Source organism: Falco rusticolus, chromosome 4 (assembly GCF_015220075.1).
Source record: "Falco rusticolus isolate bFalRus1 chromosome 4, bFalRus1.pri, whole genome shotgun sequence".
NCBI classification, from domain to species: Eukaryota; Metazoa; Chordata; class Aves; order Falconiformes; family Falconidae; genus Falco; species Falco rusticolus.
In genome coordinates this window covers 90746268-90766703 of record NC_051190.1, presented here as the reverse complement: position 1 = coordinate 90766703, position 20436 = coordinate 90746268, and the positions used below count along the sequence as shown (strand labels likewise).

The 20436-nt window shown below is 36.5% G+C and overlaps 1 protein-coding gene across 5 annotated transcripts in view; it reads left to right on the top strand.

Moving 5' to 3' along the window:
- Window positions 1-20436, top strand: part of SUGCT (succinyl-CoA:glutarate-CoA transferase) — a 337866-nt gene that overhangs the window by 269399 nt on the left and 48031 nt on the right. For 4 of the 5 annotated variants that reach the window (XR_005103899.1, XR_005103900.1, XM_037385359.1 and 1 more), the window contains one exon: window positions 12750-12813. The exons of the other annotated variant lie outside the window; for it this stretch is intronic. Coding sequence is in view for 2 of the 4 variants with exons in the window: in XM_037385359.1 (XP_037241256.1) it covers window positions 12750-12813 (64 nt within the window). In the remaining 2 variants the exon portion in view is untranslated. Of the gene's footprint in view, window positions 1-12749; window positions 12814-20436 lie in introns of those variants that run through there. 5 annotated transcript variants of the gene reach the window in all.

The following is a 20436-nucleotide window of genomic DNA, read 5'->3' as shown; positions in this document are numbered from 1 at the left end:
ACACAAAGGGAATATTTGGAATAAGTGTTTATGGCTTGACATGAGAGATTTCCTCTGGCAAATGTTAATTGCTGTGCAACCTGCTTCAAATAAACTCAGGTACAGTGAAGTGTTGCAAATTGATGGTATTGTGAAGGCCTTGAAATGGTTCAGTATGTAGACATGTCCAAATTGTATTTCCAATTACTTTGAACATCTGCTTAGATTTAAATGTTTGGAAAAAATACTCTTCTGTCAAGAGAACATACTGTCAATTTTGCTTTTAATGCTGTCAAATCCTAGGATTAATTTATGTAATATTACATAACAAGTACCGCTGGTGAGGTAAAAGGGAAAAAAAAAATAAAAGGAAAAAGAAAAAAACCTGAACCTACAAAGCTGAGGAGTTAAAATTGGGTATAACTTCCAAAATAGGTCAGAACATTTGAAGGTATTAATTTACCCAGGTGAACTATTTCACACCTATGTTCATGCAAACTGCTGTGAGATTTTAAGTGAAGAAGTCCATCCTTAGTATTCTCCTTTGTTTTTCTTTCCCCTTGGTCCTTCATAGCTTCTGTAACAACTTGTTCCAGCAACTATGTGATCTAATCAACTTATCTGTAAAAGGTGTGAAGCTGTTTATCTGGAGAAGATGTCAGAGTTTCTGCCTCTATATTGGCACTGTGAGTTCTCCAGATTTCTGGTAAGAATTGTGCTGGGAACAGCAATGAGGAAAGCATGTCATGAGGGACTGATAGGGCTTATCAGACAAGCAGGTACTTGTCTGAATACTAGTTTTCAGAGATAACATTCATGATAATTCCACCTGGAATTGTTGATCCTACAGTTTATCGAGGCTTAGCCCTGGTACCTGCTTTCAGAGGTGTCCTCACTGGGAACCTGACAGGGCAAAACAAAGTTCAGGCTTCTTATATGCCAGGTCTGACCACAAATGGGAACATAAAGTGAAAGATCAGTACGGAAATGCAAATGTCGTGCTCTATTCAGGCTCTCTGTGGTTTTAGGAGTATATCTAGAACTTTATAATTTTCTAACATTTCTGTGGCTTAAGGAAATAAACAGTGCTTTCCTACAATTAATTTCCATTAAGTAGTTGATGTATATTTTCCATCTGAATGAGATTTCATTATGGGAACATCAGTAGAATGTATAGTATAGTAGCCGGTGGCATTGCTGTAGGGTATTGTTAAGTCTGTACGTTAGCACTCAAAACTGCCATATTTCTGTTGTGTTTTCATTGTTAAGGTACAGGATCATTAACTTCAAAGCAAGAGAAGTCTGGAAGCACTGCAAAGAAAGCATGCTATTTAAAAACCTGTATTGGCTTTTGCTCACAGTTATATATATATTATTCAAATACAAATTGCTTTTTACATTAAGTTCTCACAGGGCATCTAACGCACATTATTGAGTAAGTGACTGTGAAATGTAGTCTTTTCAAAACTATGTGGTTTTGTTGGGGTTTTTTTTTGTTTGTTTTTTTTTTTTTTTAAAAAAAGGAGGACAGCTCCTGACAGAAATGTGTACACTCATAGCTCTGAAATACCTGCCTGGCTTTTCATTACTTTTTGCTTTACTGTAACTTGGAGAGAAATTTTATGGTTGGGTAATAAAAGTCATGAAATTAAACGTTAATAATGGAAAAGCAGATAAAAACAGTTAAGTACTGAACTGCTAGAAAGGAGTGGCAGGTGCTGATAGAAAGTGGGGACTCATTTTCCACCTGAGTGTGCTTCTCCATACACATCTTGCAAGTAGTATTCTTGAATCCCAGCTCCTTGGTATCTGCATGGTTAGTAGTTCTTGATGTTAAATGCTTTTGTTACAAAAGCCAGTATTAATGGGGGTGAGTATAAATCGGGAAAGATCTCCATGTGCCAGAGTTTCTGTTGATTAAAGTTCCTTTGACTGCCTGAGACATGAAGCACTGAGGAAGTAAAACCCAACACTCAAAGTGAACAGAATCTATACTGTTTACCAGTGTAGTCTGCCTGTGTTTCTCCACAGAGCTCCCGTTGACTGAAGTCAAAAGGATGTAGTTCAAACGACAGTCACAGATCCTTCTCTAAAGGGCTGCAAAGTTCGGTGCAAGAGTATGCAAAAGTAAACCACTTATAAGGAGAGATGTAGTGAATCTGTGCCTGCAGCAGGCTGAGGGTCTGCAGGGAGATACTCTCATCTGGATGTACTTTACAATACTAAGCAGGTACCAATATTAAGTGGCATTCCTCTGTGGATGAGCAAGTTTTGCAGTCCTGGGAAGGGGTAAGTACTCTGAGCTGACAGACTAGCTCTAACAGAACAATGAATGATGTACAAATAAACCACAACACTTACATGGCAAATGAAAGATGGATGGAGTACTTAAAAGAGGGCTCTTGGGAACTCAGTGTGGTGTGCAGCATTGGAAAACCTATACTGATTATATGCTTTGTACTGGGAGGAACAGGTGAGGTCCCCAAGGACCGTCAGAAACCAGGTGATGTATTAGCAGGATGGTACAGTGCTGCTGTTAATGGTTCCTTTGCTTACTATTAGCCCAGCAGTAAGTTTGTGAATATTTGAGGCTTCCTGACTATTGAAATTTCTTTTCCTTCTAGAAATGTATTCTCTCCGTAACGTATGAGCCCATCTGTGAAAACACATGATTTTTAGACCAAAACTATGAGAACTGTTCTTACTGTTCAGTATTGTTAAAGATTACATATTTTGAAAAAACACTTCTCCTACATGTTGGAAAAATGCCTCAGTACATTCTCAAATTCAGAGTTGCAACTGCATGTGACTTCTTCCTATACCACACAGCAAAAAAGTACTTCTGAAAAATCTCAGTTGTACAAAGCCCCACAGAAACTGCCAGTATTTTATCTTCATTATTGCCAGCTCCATAGACAAGTTTGGATGTGATCCCTGAATATAATGCACATGTGAAATATCTACAGAATTGTTCTGAAAACACTGGCAGTGGAAAGGTTCTTAGTATTTTCTCCCCACCAGTCTCCCACCTGTGGTACACGGTGCTTAAAGGCATGGCAGGCCTAGCTTATTACCGCTGTAGAAATACACTTACGGTGATTTGCATTTACAAGTCAGTTTCCACAAAGGAAAACATCTGGAAACTTATTTTGTTGTCATTTAATATGAGAGGTAAATTGCAGTGAAATCAAATGAAACAAAAGCCTTTCACGTGACATTCTTGACACCAAAATAATGTAACCCTTGCACAATCCAGGACACTTGTCTTCATTTTACATTCACTTGTTTTTAAAAATTATTTGTAATTAGGTTTTTCCATGCTTTTTGCTCAGAGAAACTGCAAACATAATATTTAAATGCTGAATATAATATTTGTAATAATCTAAGGTAGGAAATGTGTTATCAAAACCCAGTGATTTGTAACAGGGTTGCTAGCAGTAAATTGCTGGCAATTCTGACTGAAGCAAAACCAGTCAGTATTTCAGCCTGTTGCAATAATAAAATCAATCTGTTTCTATAGCACCTTCCAGGTGGTCAGTGTGGAGTTATCAGTGTTATACATGAAAGGTATGCCACAGCTGGAGACGGGCTCTTTGATCCCAGAGCCAGTGCTTTGAATGCAGCCACACCCCATCTTGCTACCAGGATGAGCCAGGTCTCATACCCAAATAGCATGTTTGCTTAAATATTTCTGTGAATTTAGGATTTACACATCCAAACCTACAAAAAATGTACTTTTACAGTCACATTTCAGTTCTCAGGAAAAAAAACAAATCTGAAAAGTAGATGTATTCTTTAACCAATAAGGACAGATTCTGTCCCCTGCCACGTTTCCAGCCTGATGGTGTAGGAGGTCAGCAGGGAGCTGTACTGGGGCACCTGGAAAGCCCCCTGAAGGCTCAGGGATGCAACCCTGGAAATCAGAGAATTCATACCGTTAATTACAGATTTGCATCCTTGTTTTTTTGGTTTTGGTTTTTTTTGGGGTTTTTTTTTTTTGTACATATATTTTGGCCTGAATTATAAATCTTTGTTCTCTTAATGTCCTTTCTGTTTTTTATAAATATTCATTATACTATATGCTAATAAACCCCTCTAAAATGTTTCCATGAGAGTTGAAAAAACCTGATTCTTTACTAGAATACGGTCTGCTATTAGAATAAAAGTACCTTCTTTTACTCTCATTATTTTCCAATACATCTGATGAAAACATTTGAGATTTATATAGAGATATTTAGCAGCTGTCTCATATTTACCTAGACTGTGAAGTATAAATTGAATTTAGTGCTTTTTCTCGAGAATAAGTATGTGTTTTATGATTAGACAATGGCAAAGGTGTTTCTGCTCTGTCAAAAATGGTTTTCATTGTTTAATATTTTTTGGGGGATTATTTAATGTCTCTTTTGTGCATTATACTGTGTCTGATTTAGCAGTAAGGACTTTTCCATTTTGATTTTGTAGCAGTTGGTGCTAAGGAAAGTAAAACATTAATATGAGAACTACTCTGATTATCAGGGTTATATCTTCCATTATTGAATTGGAAAGATGATTTCAGAAATTGAATTACTGAAAACATTAATTGCCTGGTTCATGTTGGCCATAGAAACAATTTTCTAAGTAGTTTCTCGGGGAGGAAGAGGGTTGAGGTCAGAATTTGAAGAACAAACTTTCATAAGGTGCCTGAGAGGAGCTCACTGTGGTGGATATATTCTGTGCCAGTATTGTGAACTACTAAAAGAATCCTTGAAACTTACCCAGGAAACCTGGAAGTTTAATCATCTTTACGCTCACTTCTGAACTGCTTTTAGTCTAATGTGCAGGATTCGTAATTTAAAAATTTTGGTATTGCAGTTAGCGGATGACAAGAGGTAGGACTTCCATTGGGATTCTTACACAGAGCTTTGGAGGAGGAAGAGTCTCTGTGCAAGGAGTTGTGTAGAACCATAATAAAAATAGATTGCTGCAGCAGGAAATTAATGAGTGTGTTTACCCATACAGGAGTCAAAGAAAAGCTGACAAATGAGGGCCTGCACTGTGTAAAGGCATCTGCTAATAATGGCAGTCATACAAAAGGCGTAAGGGACAAGAATGAAATGTACAGCAAAACTTAAGGAGGGGCTACTGAGAAATTCTGGAAAGATAATAAATACAGTGTTCAAACTTAGGAGTTAAAAAAAAAAAAAAAAAAAAAAAAGACCCGGCCAACTCCCTGCTTCCCCAAATGCATACAAAAACTGTATACCAACATGAGATGTGTAAGAGAAAAAATAGGTGACTTGAAATTCTTGGCAAAGAATGAGGATCTTGACACAGCAGCTATTACAGAAGAAGGCTGGAATGACAAAAATCAATAGGAGAGTGTAATACCTGGCTATAAACTGAGCAGGAAGGACAGATGAGGTCATAGAGCTGGGGGAGCAGTATTTGGGCTGTCCTGTTGAGCCTTCTGATCAGGAAACGGATATTGAATCCAAAATGTTGAAGGAGATCAAAGAAACAAATAAGCGTAATGAGGTAGTAATAAGGGGTGACTTCAACTACCTTCAGCTGGTCAAATGTCACAGTGGGACAGTGTAAGGGAAGCAATTTCTCATCACACTGAGTGACGGCCTTTTTTGAAACATTTAGTTCTAGAGCACGCAAACGAGGTGGCAATTCTTAAGTGACATACAGGAATGCAGGTAAGGAACCCTGGAGTCCTGTGTCAGAGCAGGCCTTTTTGGGTTAAAGTCATGGCAACTGAATATTGAATAAAACTTCAACTCAGTATTGAAGAGCCAACAGCAAGTTTGAAGAACCACTGTTAGACTGAAGGATGTATAAAAATGCTTTAGGCAAAAGATACTACACAAAAAGCAAAGAAATTAAATCCTGAGAATCAACATGGAATCCAGTTGAGGTGTAGTAGAATGAGAGACACAGCAGCCAAGCAGAAAAGTAGTATTTGAATATGGTTACATGGAGCAGGATTATTATTTTTTTGGGTTTTGAGTCAAAGGTATATGCTTCAGGAATCAAATCCCCATCCCTAGGGATGTCAATAAAAAGTAATGTTGTGTACAGCATGTGTGTAAAAAGCTGCGAAGCTGTGGCATAAGAGGGACTTTGTCGAAGCCATCACCTCACACCCACAAAGAAAAGAAAAAGTTTACCAGAGTAAACAATCTGTAAGGCATGGGCCTAGCAGAAAGCAGAAATGGAGAGTAAGGACCTTCCAGTGAACTGTGGTTTTCTTTTGTTGTATTCATTTAGAATCATAGCTGTGGTGCTAGGAACATAAAGGACTGTAGCATACTCACAGCATTTATCATCTCAGAATAATGGACTGGGAATAAAGAAGTCAATTAAGAAGTAACCAGAAACAAACAAACAAAAAAAAAACCCAGATTTTGCTCGTTCAAAAATTTGTAAAGAACATTACTTCTGTTTAAATTATGGAATTTTCCAGCAGTACATGATGAGATACTTCAAATATGGAAGGTAGATGCAAGTAAACTGGAGATAGATGTGATTCACTAATACAATGCTTACATGGCCCATGCAGTAGAGAGATATTACCTTTTCTCCAGGTGAGCCCTCTATGTTAGAAGCTGTGTTTAGAAAGAAGAATAAAATTGTTAGAGATAAAAGGCAACTTTCACTGACAACAGGACTTGAAAATACGGGAATTATTGCATTGAAAAAAGTGGGGGGTGATGGAGAACATGCTGATATACAAGATATTCTGCTGCATATTATTGTTCTAGAAATATGAGACAAGGCAGAATCAGCCACCAGATAGGGATAGATTTAACATCCTTTTCAAATTTCAAATGAGTTAACATCTTATTTGGAAAGAGGTGCTTTTAGGATGTGGGATGCAATTCCAATATGGCATTGTGTTCACAACACGCGCTGTTACTTCTTTAGGGGGTGATTATGGCCATAGCTCTATGTTCAGCATGTACAGGAAAAACAGCATTATTATTTTCTTGTGGTTTGGAGGCATGAGTAGTAGTTACATTTACCAACAGCCGGCTATCTTGTGGCTGCAAATATACGGAGAAAACAGTTACATCATTTCCTTTGTGGCCCTGAAAATCCTTTTCCCTAAATTGTAGATGGAACTGTGAGAGTGGTATCTGTACAAATTCATATTTTGAACATTTGGCTCTACATTAAATAGAAATGTTTAAAGTTGGGGTGGGGTGCTGACAATATGTTTGATATGTTTCTGGTTCCAGCATCTCTTTCAGCTGGGATTTGGAAGCTGATTGTATCTTAGGTAGTACCTAGAATGGATCTGAACCCTTGCTGGTAATTCAAAGAGCAACCACATTGTCATGGGTGATTAGTTATGCACCTAATCAGGTAAATTACAGTTGAAATGAACTAACATGATATGAAAAACTTTATAGTAACTGCGGAATTTGCCAGATGTTTGCTAGGTGGCCAAACACCCCATCATCCACATGAAAAAAGGTGGAAACATTATTTCTGGTTCTCCTACCTGCCATTTGTGCTGCTGCATCAGTACTACAAGAAGCATTTTACTTCCTTAGTATATAAGAAGGCCATTCATTTTTGAGGGATGAAAGTAAGATTAATGCTTGTTAATAATAATGTTAATGATTAGTTTCTGTTTCACAACCATTGCTACATTGCTATATCATCTTTTTAGCAAAGAACACTTTTGTATAGGTATTGTTACTTTATTTATCAATTAAAGGATCCATCATCAAGCATCAGATATTCTTACAAGATGTGGAATGTCCGAGAAAAAAACAGAGTTCTTTAAATCATCCTGAAGCCATATACAGTGTGGTGATAGTTTTTCTAGCTGTTTTTCAAATAGGTAAATAAGTACTCACACAAGTCCTAAAGAAAGCCATCATCTACATTAATAGTCTATATGTCTTACTACCTTAAGGATTGCTACAGCCATAGAAAAATGAGAATTTAACTTTTTTCCTTGAAGGATCTATGAAAGTTGAAATCAAGTGTCTTGCACCACTGTGTGTACTATATGATCTTGTAAAGAATGAGTCTTAAGTCCCAAGCAGTGAAAGATGAAGTCCCTATTTGAAATAGATTTTTCAGCCTTGCAAGTCTTCTACATGAAGATGAAATGTAAAATTGTTTTTAAAGCCATACTGTATTTTTATATCATAATTATATTTCTTTTAAAGTTCATTTTCTCCCTTTTTTCCGTATGCATCATGTAGCTTTTAAGTGAGACTCAAAAACTAAAACAAAAATTACAATATTGAACTGAACATGCCCACTGATAATATAAATATTAACATGGAAAAGTACTATTTGTTAATTGTTTTGAACAAGGTAAGAATACAAGAAATAACTAGAGTTAACATTTGATCCTTCTTGTGAAAACAGGTGGCTAAGAGATTTTAATGCTGCCTGTTATAAAAATTTTAACCACTTTTAAACCTGCAGTCATTAACATAATTAGGGAAAAGAGCAGAATTCATCATTGATGTTATTATATCTAAATTACTGTGAGCTGCGTAGCAGCTGATAGAAGTATCCTCCATAGTTTTTTTCATGACAAGCTAAGAGGAAATAATGAAATAACTGACAATAAATGTGATGACATATATTAAATTACCCTTGGTTTATATTACACAAGTAAAAAATTAAGAAACTTTGCTTAAAAGGTTCTGTGTGAGCTTCCTTCCATATAATACTGTGAAAATAATATTGAAGTTATATTTTTGGTATTTTTTTGTTACATTTTGGTATTTTTGGTTACATTTTTTGTTCTCTGAGGTTAGAAGACATAATCATATGAATTGTTCTATTTGCTGTAGTCTGAATAAAGTCATGTAACAAACTGTGCTGGCTAAATAACTTTAGAGTATAGTGACTTCTGTTGTTTTTATCCATTGCCAAACAATATTGTCTTTTTGTAACATGTGCAAGTCTGATACTGTCTGCATATACTTTAAATAATTCCAAAGTAGAGCTATAGCAACTAATGATAATTACATATATTCTGCCTTGTGTGTATATATGTCTATATAGTTTTTCAAATTCAGTCTGCAAGAAAGCACAAATTTTTTTTTCAAAATATTATCTACCAAAGGTTGATACAGGAATCATTATAACAGACCGCACAAACCAGAGCAACTCTATCTTCTATTGACTTGAGTAGAATGCAGAGATTCTTTTACTATTTCATACTGTGGTTTGTTAGTTGTTGGTCTGGAGAGGTTTTTTTGCAGATAGGAGGAACTTTCCTTTACAATTCTAAATGTCAGGAGGGAAAACATAAACATAGAATCATTTTTAGTTGGAAAAGACCTTAAAGATCATCAAATCCAACTGGTAACCCAGCACTGCCAAGCCCACCACTAAATCATGTCCCTAAGCATTGTATCTGCATTTTTTAAATACCTCCAGGGATAGTGGTTCCACCACCTTTCTGGGCAGCCTGTTCCAATGCTTCATCAGCCTTTCAGTGTAGAAATTTTTCCTAAAATCCAATCTAAACCTCCCCTGGCATAACTTGAGACTGTTTCCTCTTGTCCTATTGCTTATTGTGTGGGAGAAGAGACAGACCCCCACTTGCCTACAAACCTCCTCTCAGGCAGCTGTAGGGAGCGGTAAGGTCTCCTCCTCTCCAGGCTCAACAGCTCCATTGCCCTCAGCTGCTCCTCATAAGATATGTATGAACAGGAAAAAAAACCCAAAACAAACACTGCATGAACATGTCACAAAGAACAGCAGAACACTGGTGATGCTGTTGTTGAGATAAGATTACGAAATGGTGACTTCAGGTTTTCTTTTCAATAACCAGTAGACAGACAAAAGAGGTTTCTTCTTTAATCTACAAGATGACTGTATTTGGAATAAAATGAAATGGCATGAAAAAGTTATTACCGAAAGACAGAAGCCTGTGCTTCTGATTCCCTTAAGTCACCTCATTATAACCAGTGCAAAATGCCACCCAGACCTTAATTTGATTCACAAAATCTCAGATGGGAACAGGCAAGGTAGTAATAGAGTATTTCTAGCCTGTAAAGTAAGCAATATGGAAAAAAAAATTAGAAATGGATCTACTTACGGCTGTTATCTTTTACATGATCCTCTTGATTCATCAGTTCCATATGCTGAGCTAAGGTCATACAATGGGGATAGAGGACTCTACAACATCAGAAAGATCATGACCCTTTGAGTGGTACAAGACAGTGGAGGAGAAGAGCTTCACGTTCTTTCTCTTACTTTGTCCTCAGACTTTCCGTGTCTTTGATGATAATGGATGTGAATGCTGCATTCTCCCACAGGCTATGATGCAGTAATCTTATATGTTTCCATCATAGTTTTTAGAATGCACATGAGAGGAGGAGTCAGTGAAGTTGTTTTTTCAGCATCTTTTGGGGAATCCTAATAGTGGAATACAAGAAACAGGAAATTACCCGCTATTGTAAGCAATGTTGCTGATGTGGGGAAAAAAACCCTAGTCTTCTGCCAGGTTAATTGCTTGGGGGTTGTTTTCTTCAAAAGAAAAGATGGAATTGAGTGTACTGATATAGGCTTAATAACTGTAAAAAATAAGAGTAATAAAAATTGCTATGTTTTCAAGAAAATAATGTATGAGAGGGATAATCAATACTGTACTTATGAAAATGGAAAGGAAGCTTGACTGCATCTTAAACATACTTTTAAAAGGGAGTAGAAATTAGACTGGTGATGGTCAAAGATAGTGCAGGTTTTTCTTAGTTCATTCTGTAGAGAAAAGAGAGATGGAATTTGAGTCTAACAAAAGGAAATCTTCTAAAGGTAATGTGTCTGCCTTCTCAGAAGAATTTAGAGACTCAGAACATAGGAAGGCATACATTTGGTGAAGCCCTGAGTAGCTGCTAGAGAGTCTATATGTTTTTCTTTAACCAAATGGTGCCACTTTTAGTTACAGCCTTTAATATGCCATCTAAAGAACTGCTTATGCATACTAAGTATGCTGTTGGTTTCACGTTCGAATACGCATGTTTTCTTACATTCACGTCATAAATATTCAATTAAATGCATAAAGCAAGCCTGCATAAACAAGTTATGGAGAAAGGAGGCTAAACTTTCAATACTGTTTGATTAAGAGCATAACTGGAAAGATTCTAAATATGACTTAAACCAAGGAATTATATTTTCCAATTCTGTCATTTGGAAAAAAATAATATTCTGGCTTTCTCATTTGAATGTCTACCAAAATTGGTGTTAACCTTCCAAAAGAGAAATACAACTAATGATTTGGTACAGTGCCAAACAATTAGACCAGTGAACAGGCATTCTTCCACCAGCATCTATTATCGGAAATATCTGGATTTCTAAATGTCAGCTGAATAGGCTCACCCCACAAGCTAAGAGAAAGCTGACCTGACCTTTTGACACCACCTGTTCAGGAATGGGAATTTCTTAAGCATTCTATTCCACACAGATAAAAGGTTCACAAAATTTGACCTGGAAGGAATGGTTAAAGGAATTAGTTTTGTTTAGTCTACAAAAGAGCAGACTGAAGGAGGATGTGATTACAATCTTCCAGTATGTAAAAGAATGTTATAAAGATGTTAGTGATTCGTTTTCTGTGTCCAGTTGGGGAAAAGACAAGAAAAAAGATGTTTAATACAAAGCAAATATATTTAGATTATATATTAGGAGAAAATTTTCTATTAATAAAAAAAGAGAATATGGTGCAGACTACGTAAGAAAATTGTCATCTCATTACCTGGAAATTCTGAAGAATATTTAGACCCAACACCTGTCATTAAAAGTCAAGGTTGCTAGTATTGTTCACGGTGCAAGGTTACATGACCACTTCATAGTTTTAGCCTCTATGAGTGATACATTTTCCAAGGCACTCTTGACTTGCAACATTGGATATAAAAATACTTGATTAATGGGAGACTTTTTATTTTAGAGGATACTTCAATAACAAATAATTCCTAAAAATTCTGATGATGTGATTAAGATATGGCAGAATAATAGGCAAGGAAATGATAAAGATTACTTACTGGCTTTGGATGCAGAATTCTATTAAGAATAGCAGTGAGTTTGCTATTATGAATGTCTGTTTCTCTGTTACTTGGGAATTTTGGTATCAAAATAGCAATTTCCAGTTCCTGTTATTAACCTCAAGCAGAAAACATTTATTTTTTTTCTTATTGAGGTTAGTAACAAGGAACTGGAAATTGTGATGAATAATCCTTCCGTACAGATAGACATGGGGCTGAAGCATGGCATACACATTTGAAAGAACAAGAAGTAACATCAAAATTACATCATCTTTCCTAAATGTTTGTAAGAGCTACTAAGACAGCATTTCATAGTGCGATGCATCATGAGTGCAAAAGCAACAGTTTAACAGTGCAAAAAAAGAAAACATAAGTTATGTATAGGCCTTCAGTGCATATTGCGGATTAAAATGCAAATGGGTGAAGGTTGTAAATCTCATTCCATGTTGGTACCAATTGCCTGTTGGTGGTTGAAAGTATGACATGCTTGCAGCTCAGTTTCTTATGTTTGATGTTGGATATAAGGGCTTAAAGATATGTTAGACGTGTAAAGTCTTAGTGAAGCATTTATTTAGATGCATAAACAGAGTACTGTCAAACATCAGGGCTTTCATTTTATAAATTAAGCAAATTGAATTGTACTTCCCTATATTTTCAGATAGTCTGTGAAAGAACATGATAATATTTATCTCTTTTTTTCCTCTGAAGTTTAGGAACTGATTAAATATTTTTATTACATACATGTTTTGGTTTGTTTTTTTTTCCTAGGTGCTGCACAATGGACTTGTGATGGAAATTAGTCATCCAACAGCTGGGAGGATAGTTGTTCCAGGTTAGATGTTTAATCCTTTTTTTCGAAATGAAGCTTGAAATGAAAGCTACATGACATCCTGAGTAGTTCTGGAACTCAGCTGAGGACATGACACATCTTCACATTTCACTCAAATGAACAAAAGTTAAACCAGGAGGACGTTTGTGCTCATATTCATTCCAGTAGCAGAAAAATGGGTTAAAATGTGTGTCAGAATAGCTTTTGGTTTTCATCGGTCAGTTGTCATAAAACATGAAGATGGATTTGATAATATTTGCAAACTCCCACTGCTAGAAATATTATTGCTAAATCATCTACATGAATATGTGAATCTGTTTTTGATTTAGGTCTATTTTGCAAGTTGCACAGGCTTCTTTTAGGGACATTTCTGTTGTAAAAAAACAGAAGAAAGAAGAAAGAGGAGGGATGTTCACACTGTAAGTTTCATTACACTATTTCCTTTAATGAGATTAGACATGAAGCTCTGCAATGGTGAAATCTTAAATAGCTTTTTTTGGATTTCTGAAGAATACCAAAGTAATAAACTAGCCTCCCCTCTTTTAAACTTTTAAGTGGATCAGGACTTGGAGCTGGTGTAGCTTTACTTCCATTAGATGTAGTTATGAAATGGGGTTAGGTTCATCCAGAGGCATTAGGAATATTCTCATTCCGATCCTTACAGTTGGCCCTATATTGACAATGGAGCCTTATCTGATGATCTACTAGCTATTGGGTCAACTGCTTCTTTATGCTTTTTCATCTCCCAAGCCATGTCAAGAATTGTTTCCTCTAGCATTCAAAGCACTATATCACTTACATTTTTGTAACATCTTCTCCTTACATTGTGATTTTCTGTGCCAGTTCCACCCTCTGACACGGCATCCAGTTGTCATCAATTTCAGTTGACTTGAGCACATGTAGTGGTAAGATGAATTTGACCCATAAAATTTATCTTAATTTGCACATCCTGGAATCACACTGGGATGCAGAAAGAATTATTTGAAAGAAATCAATCCCGTATTAGATCATGTTTTCTGCATGAATAGAGGGGGTGTTTTGTGTTGTGTGTATGTGTATGCTTCATATTTGCTCTTTATCACAGTTTGCATTCCACATTTGGTCCCACTAGGCTTGGATGTTTGGTTGATTGTATTCAAAAATGCTTCTTTAATTTATATGCACATATCTGGAAATAGTAATCCTTTTTTTGGTTTTTTTTTGGTTTTTTTTTATGGTTTCTAACAGAAAAGTAATCCTGGTTTATTTATCCAAAATGAAAAGACTAATAAGGGGTTTGATTTAATTCTTTTTAAAGAAGTGGGCAGAAAAGCCTTGCAGATGGTAGAGAAAGTGTGTAAGGTTTTCATGTTGCATACAATGTATAATCTATCTTAGAGAAAGCAAATACTCCTTAAGGGAATAGGTTAAACTGCAAGAAGAGGAAGGAGATGAAAGGAATGTTCTAATGTCTGTCAGCAGCGATAGAATGTATTGGCAAGAGAGTGAATTTTTACATAGGTAAGCCATAGTACTTCCCAAATCCTTAGTTATTTTTTATTTTATTAAACCAGTGACATTGCACTAAACTAAAATAAATCATCTTAATCTCTAATGGTTTGCCATTTAGATGGGCTTCTATGAAGAGTTTCTTGTATTGAAGCAGATGGCTGAAATGATTATTGGATATTTGAGCAGGAAAAGAATTCCTTCCTTTCCAGGCATGGGAGGATAAGTAGGGGAGAGGCAAGGGAGGGAAGGGTGAAGGACACTCATTCAGTGTGAGTAGAATGGGCCTATTGATATCACTTGTAAGACAGTACATTATTCTGTCCCCAAATTGAAGTGCATAGGTGAGTTTGGCCACTGCTAATGGCGGGTAGTGGAAGTACCCTGGAATTGTCCTGGTCAATGATATATCTGAAGAGTACGGGGAAGAGTGCGTGGAGCAGACCTCCGATAGTTGAACTGCTTCTCAATGGCTATTTAAAATAGTAGCAACTTTTTTTCAATGCAGTTATATTTGAATATTTTATATTTGGTAGAGAAGAATTTTACTAAGCTCTCAGTTTCTGGCTCAGGGTTGCTTATTAAGGAAGATTAAGATGTTAATGTGAATGTTGAAACTGAACAGACTAAAAATGTTTCTCCTTAAAGAGACTGAGAAGACTGATCCCCCTGGGCCCTCTCAAAAAAAAAAAAAAAAAAAAAAAAGTGACTGTTATTTTTTAACCATATAAACCAGTTTTTAATGTGACTTTTAGTAATTGAAGTGGACATCACACTTGAGGCTTGTGACAGAAGTCAGACTTGTACTGCCAAGTAAAGTTGTGAGTGCAGTGATACACACTTATTGAGTGAGAGCACGCTGGCAGATTTTAGTTGGCCTCTGTGTCTAACATATTGCTTTGGAGTAGTCCTTCTCCTGGCGCGTCCCCGCTTTTAGAGTAGGTTCAAATCTGTATATGAATCCTCACTCGTAGATCTTGCATCTTGAAATTCTGAGGATTTTGCCATTGACTTTAATGTAGGCTACATTTTTAATGTTGGACATGGTGATTCATACTCCTTTGTTTAATTATCTTTTGATATGGTTATTGAATTTTGTTATTTCCACACCTAGACAGTGCTCCTTGCCTTTTTTTTTTTAAAAAAAAAATCCCTACCTGAGATATACTGTATGCTGATAAACACATCATAAGGTACTGGTGGAATTAGAGTGGGGAGAAATTGCATTATAAAAACCATATTTCTGTTCATTTTTCTTTTCAAAATGTGTATTGATAGTAGGAGAGATACATACCTTGTATTTTGATAGCTCTTGCTTCAAGCATTCACTGAAAAATGTCTTTGCACATATACATTGCTGTTACTATTAGTAAGATAAGTTACATTTAAGAATGGATATGAAAAAGGGAGTTCATCATGTCTGACTAAGAGAAACTTTAAAAGATTGCAAGACCATTTTAAAGAAAAATGGGGTTCTGTGGTAGTTGAGTGATTTCATTAGGATAATGTTTCACATATAACATTCAATATATTCACATCGTGAAGTTTTTGCAGAGCTGACTTGTATCCAAATACATATCCTTGATATATCATATATAAAAGTTGCAACACTGAGAGAGAGCCTTGCTTCGGTCCCAAAAGCCTGGCACTGTACTGCACTCATTCTTTGCAGGACTGGTTTGTCTAATTGCAGGGCTGGATGGATGAATCTCTTCTGCCTCTATATCTGAAGGCAGCTTGATAATCTTTAGCTTGGGACAGGGCTCTGAAGATGAGTGGGTGCTGGAGCACCTCAGCTGGAGAGGCTGAGGAACAGCGTTGGGTACAGCCTGGGGAAAAGGCAGCCTCGGCAGGGGCTAGTGACAGTCTCCCAGCACCTACAGGGAGTTTATCAACCTGAAAAGCCAAGCTCTTCACAGCAGCACATGGGTTTAGACTGGATATTGGGAAAGTCCTTTTCATCCTGACAACAGCTGGGCAGTTGAGCAGGTTGCCCAGAGAGGTTGTGCAGGTTCTGTTCTTGGAGGTTTTCAAGAAGCAACTAGATAAAGCCATGAGCAACCTGATCTGACCTCACACCTGACCCTGATTTGAGCAAGAGCTTGGGCTGGAGACCTCCTGAAGCCCTTTCTCACATGGATTCTCTTCTCACTCTGTGATTAACCTCAGTATCACCCACTCAGTTCTGTTGTGCTTAGACCTTTCCATAGAGATGTGGAGGAGGAATGACAAAGTTTAATAGAATGGGAAAGGTAGAGCACAGAAAGTACTTTTGAGAGCAGAAAATGGTAAGGGAGAGATGATCTGTAGAGTGCCAGGTTACAGATGGTGCTGAAGGGCAGAAACAATAGAGCTAAGTGAAGGGACAAAGTTTCAAGAAGCTTTAGGTCTGGGTTAGTCTTGAACTACTTTGCCAAAGAGTAATGGACTTTGCCAAAGAGCGGTAGCATGTGAGTTTCTGGGAGCCACCAAATAATTTATTCTGAGTTACAATGTGGAGCATCATGGATAACAACCCATATTGACTAGAAAAAAATAATGAATGTAACGAAATCTTGCCCAAACCTTTTCCATTATCATCTATTTTATATGCTTTAGGAAACTCAATTAATAATATTCTCTACTTCTGCCTTATCTAGTGTCTAATGTTGACTTTTAAAAGCTACCAGTTGGGGTTTTTTTATATTAAAAGTGTGTTTATAATACAAATATTATTTTTTTAAAGGAAAAGCCACAGTGTATTCAGCTGTCCCTAACAAACCAACCTTTGTAGAATTTATTAACTAGCAGGAACCTCTGTGAAATAAACCTCATTTCTGACCCCTTCTAAGCCTTAGCAAATTGGGGATTTGGATACAAGCGTACACTTTGGAATCATCTCTCATCAAACAGGAAACAATATAGCTGTAGGAATCATGTAAAACACCTCTTCCAGACAAAACAACTATTCTTAGTTTTGATAATGTTTATATTGTACGTTTTCCTTATCCCCATTTCCTTAGATGATAAACACTATTTCTGTCCTTTGCCCCATGATCTGCATCAAGGATGTCTTTATTGCTCAGAAAGGCCGATTTCATACCTGGCTTCATGATTTCCTTCTGTGCTCTTGAGATGAAGTGCTTGGGGGGACTGCCCCAAGCTCAATTACAAAAGGCAGTACAGTATTCCTCTTTGGCATAGATTTCTTGGACTGAATTCAGACAATCTATGTTAATTAATCAACCCACTCAGGAGAAATGTCCCTTTTTCCGGTCTTCTCCTGTCACTGTGCATTACAAATATACTACTGAAACAGGAAAGGCATTTTTTTCCAGAGATAGGCTTTTCCTGTTGTATGATTCATTAAATGGTGTCGTGGTTCCATGGAGACTAATTGCCATCAATCTCTTAGAAGAATGGTTTTAAGGAGCAAGACAAAGAGGAAAGAAATCTAATAGGACTTCCTTACTGTGCCACAGATTTCTTCCTTAACCTTGGAGAAATCACTCTCTGTGTCTCACCTTACTAATCATTTGCAGTTTTTTAGATCTTGGGAAATGAGTTGGAAAATACTTTGATTTCTAGGGGAAGGAAGTTCTAGGAAAACCCTGTATATTATTTTAAATATGTATACCTATTTAGTATGTATGTATGTATGTATTTATACTTACTTTCTCCGTGTATGGGGAAGGCTAGTTATAGTTGTGGAAACAGCAGTGGGGTATTTATTTGTTTGATCAGTACATTTCAATTGAGGGAGCAGATCTGGCTGTTAGTGGTACATGCTGTCTTTTCTTTATCATTTAATGTAAGTGTAGTGGGGAACCTTCAGTAAGACTAGATATATGACAGAGAAAAGTGACTTCTGCATGGGAGAAGTTTGCAGGAAATTAAGGAAGTCTGTATTCCAATCCATTGTTTCCTGCAGCTAGGAGATCCCACAATACAGGAACAACAACAACAACATAAAAAAATCCCAACCATTTTTTTTTTTTTTTTTTTTGCAAGAACCTCTGCTTGAACTTCTGATCCTGTCTGCTTCTCATCAAGCATTTTTTTCATATGTGTGTGTGTGCACATGTGTGCATGCATCCATGTGCATAACTGATGTTGATTGAAAAATTTTAATTTCACTTCACTATTTATGGTACATTGGAGACAAACAGCTTCACCGGCATTACTGTTACCTCATTCGCCTTTTTTAGTCATCAGGGCTGACTGTTTATGTCTTTTACATTCACAGAGCTGATTTCAATTTTGAGGAATTCAGGACCATTACAGGAACTCAGCAGAAATGATGTATGACAGCTCACTCAGCTATCCTCAAATACTTTTAAAAATCTTAATAAATATATAAACAATATATTTGTACTGATTGCAAAAGCAGAAAAGAGATGGTGGGAATGGCAAGGAATATGTTGTAAGCCTCAGGTTTATGTAGAAGAGGGTAGTCTATGTTTTTAATTGATGATACTTCCATTTAGAATCTTTTAAGATTCCTTTTAAAGTAAAACAAACAACAAATCTTTTCATATTTTTGCTCCTCTGTCATATGTTTCCAGAGTATTTCTCTACTGTATATTTTAAAATTTGCCATACTTCCTGGAATGGTTTTAGTATCGCAGTTGAAACATTTAAAAATATTTTAAGGAAGAAAAGCCAGCTGTTCCTTACCTAGTCCTGGGACTTCATTTGTTGGGGGAAATTAAGAAACAGTGGAAGTTTTTCTATCAGGCTGAGAGTACCTGAGTAACGGTACTGCCTGGGACCACCAGTGCTGTTGTGTTACTCAGATAGTGGCTCTCCAGGACTGTTGTTTAGGGTGTCTGAGCTGGACTCTCCTTTCAGCAGACCCTAGTTTTTTCTGTCATTCTTTGAGTTGTGACAATCAAAGTTGTTTTTCTTGCATCACAAGTTTCTTTCCAGGAACTGACAACTCCATATCAGGAAGGGAAATAAATTTTTTTCAGTGGACAAGTGGGGACATTTTTCTACGCTGTACATAATAAGTAAAATGGTGTTTGAACTTTTGCTGAATATCGATCAGTAATTATAGTTCTACTTACTGGATAATAAAAGATAAAATAAGATATACTAGGCCTTTCTTTAAACCGGATATAATAGTTTTTTATGGAGAGTAAACTAAACAGTATTACCTTGCTATTACATGGGGGGGGGGGGGGGGGGGGGGGAGGGAACAACACATTGAAGTATTAAATGAATAGCCAAATAAACTCATTAATTTCCCACCAATGGTGAAAGTTGTATAATTCAGCTTTGTTTAAAACTAATTTTTTTGTTGTTGTTCTGTTTAAACGTTTCCCACTTCTTTCTTTATAAGTAACATAACTTAGAAAGTACTTTCTCAACCCTCACTCTGTAACAAGCACAGCCAGGTGCTCACACAGTTCAGGGTGTGTGATTGTAAAGATATATCTGCATCCCTCGGGTGCATTGTAAAACAGCCAAATTACTTCAACACCCATAAATTGTAAGTATATCTTTATGATCTTTAATAATTATTGGATAAGAAAAGGAATCTACTGTCAGCTAAAGAAGTTTGAATTCATTAAATGTAAAAATATATTTTAAACCTTTAGACAATTTTACTTAATCCCTAGGATACTGAGTATACTAATCCTCATTTGTGTTTTGCCATGTCGTCTTGACCCAAGCCCTGCCTCTCCATGAATGGAAAGAATGATTTGACTTAAACTGTTTTCTGTGAACCAAACAATTTTATGGTCAGCGGTGGCTGATCATTTAGTTTGCCTTCTTATGGCACTGGCCATGCATTTTCATCAATTTACTCCTTTCACTTGTGTTTGACTACAATTTGTTTTATTTAGAAGTTCTCAAAAGATGGAAAATTCACCAAACGTCTGCCTCTTTCTTTAAATGCCTGATTAGTTTAATTGTTAAAAAACCCATGCCATGCTTCTAATTCAGTGTTACCCAGTTATGTAGAGCAACAGTATTTTTTCATGTCTTCCATGAGCCTTAACTACTTTGTTTTCTCCCCATGACAGTATTTACATGACAGAAGTCACATCTAGATGAATTTTAGAAAAGTTATGTAGGATAATTTGCACAGGTCTGTTCAGGTCCTTTGTGTCAGCCAAGTGCAGCAGCTCTGTAACTCTGTTCTTTTTATTG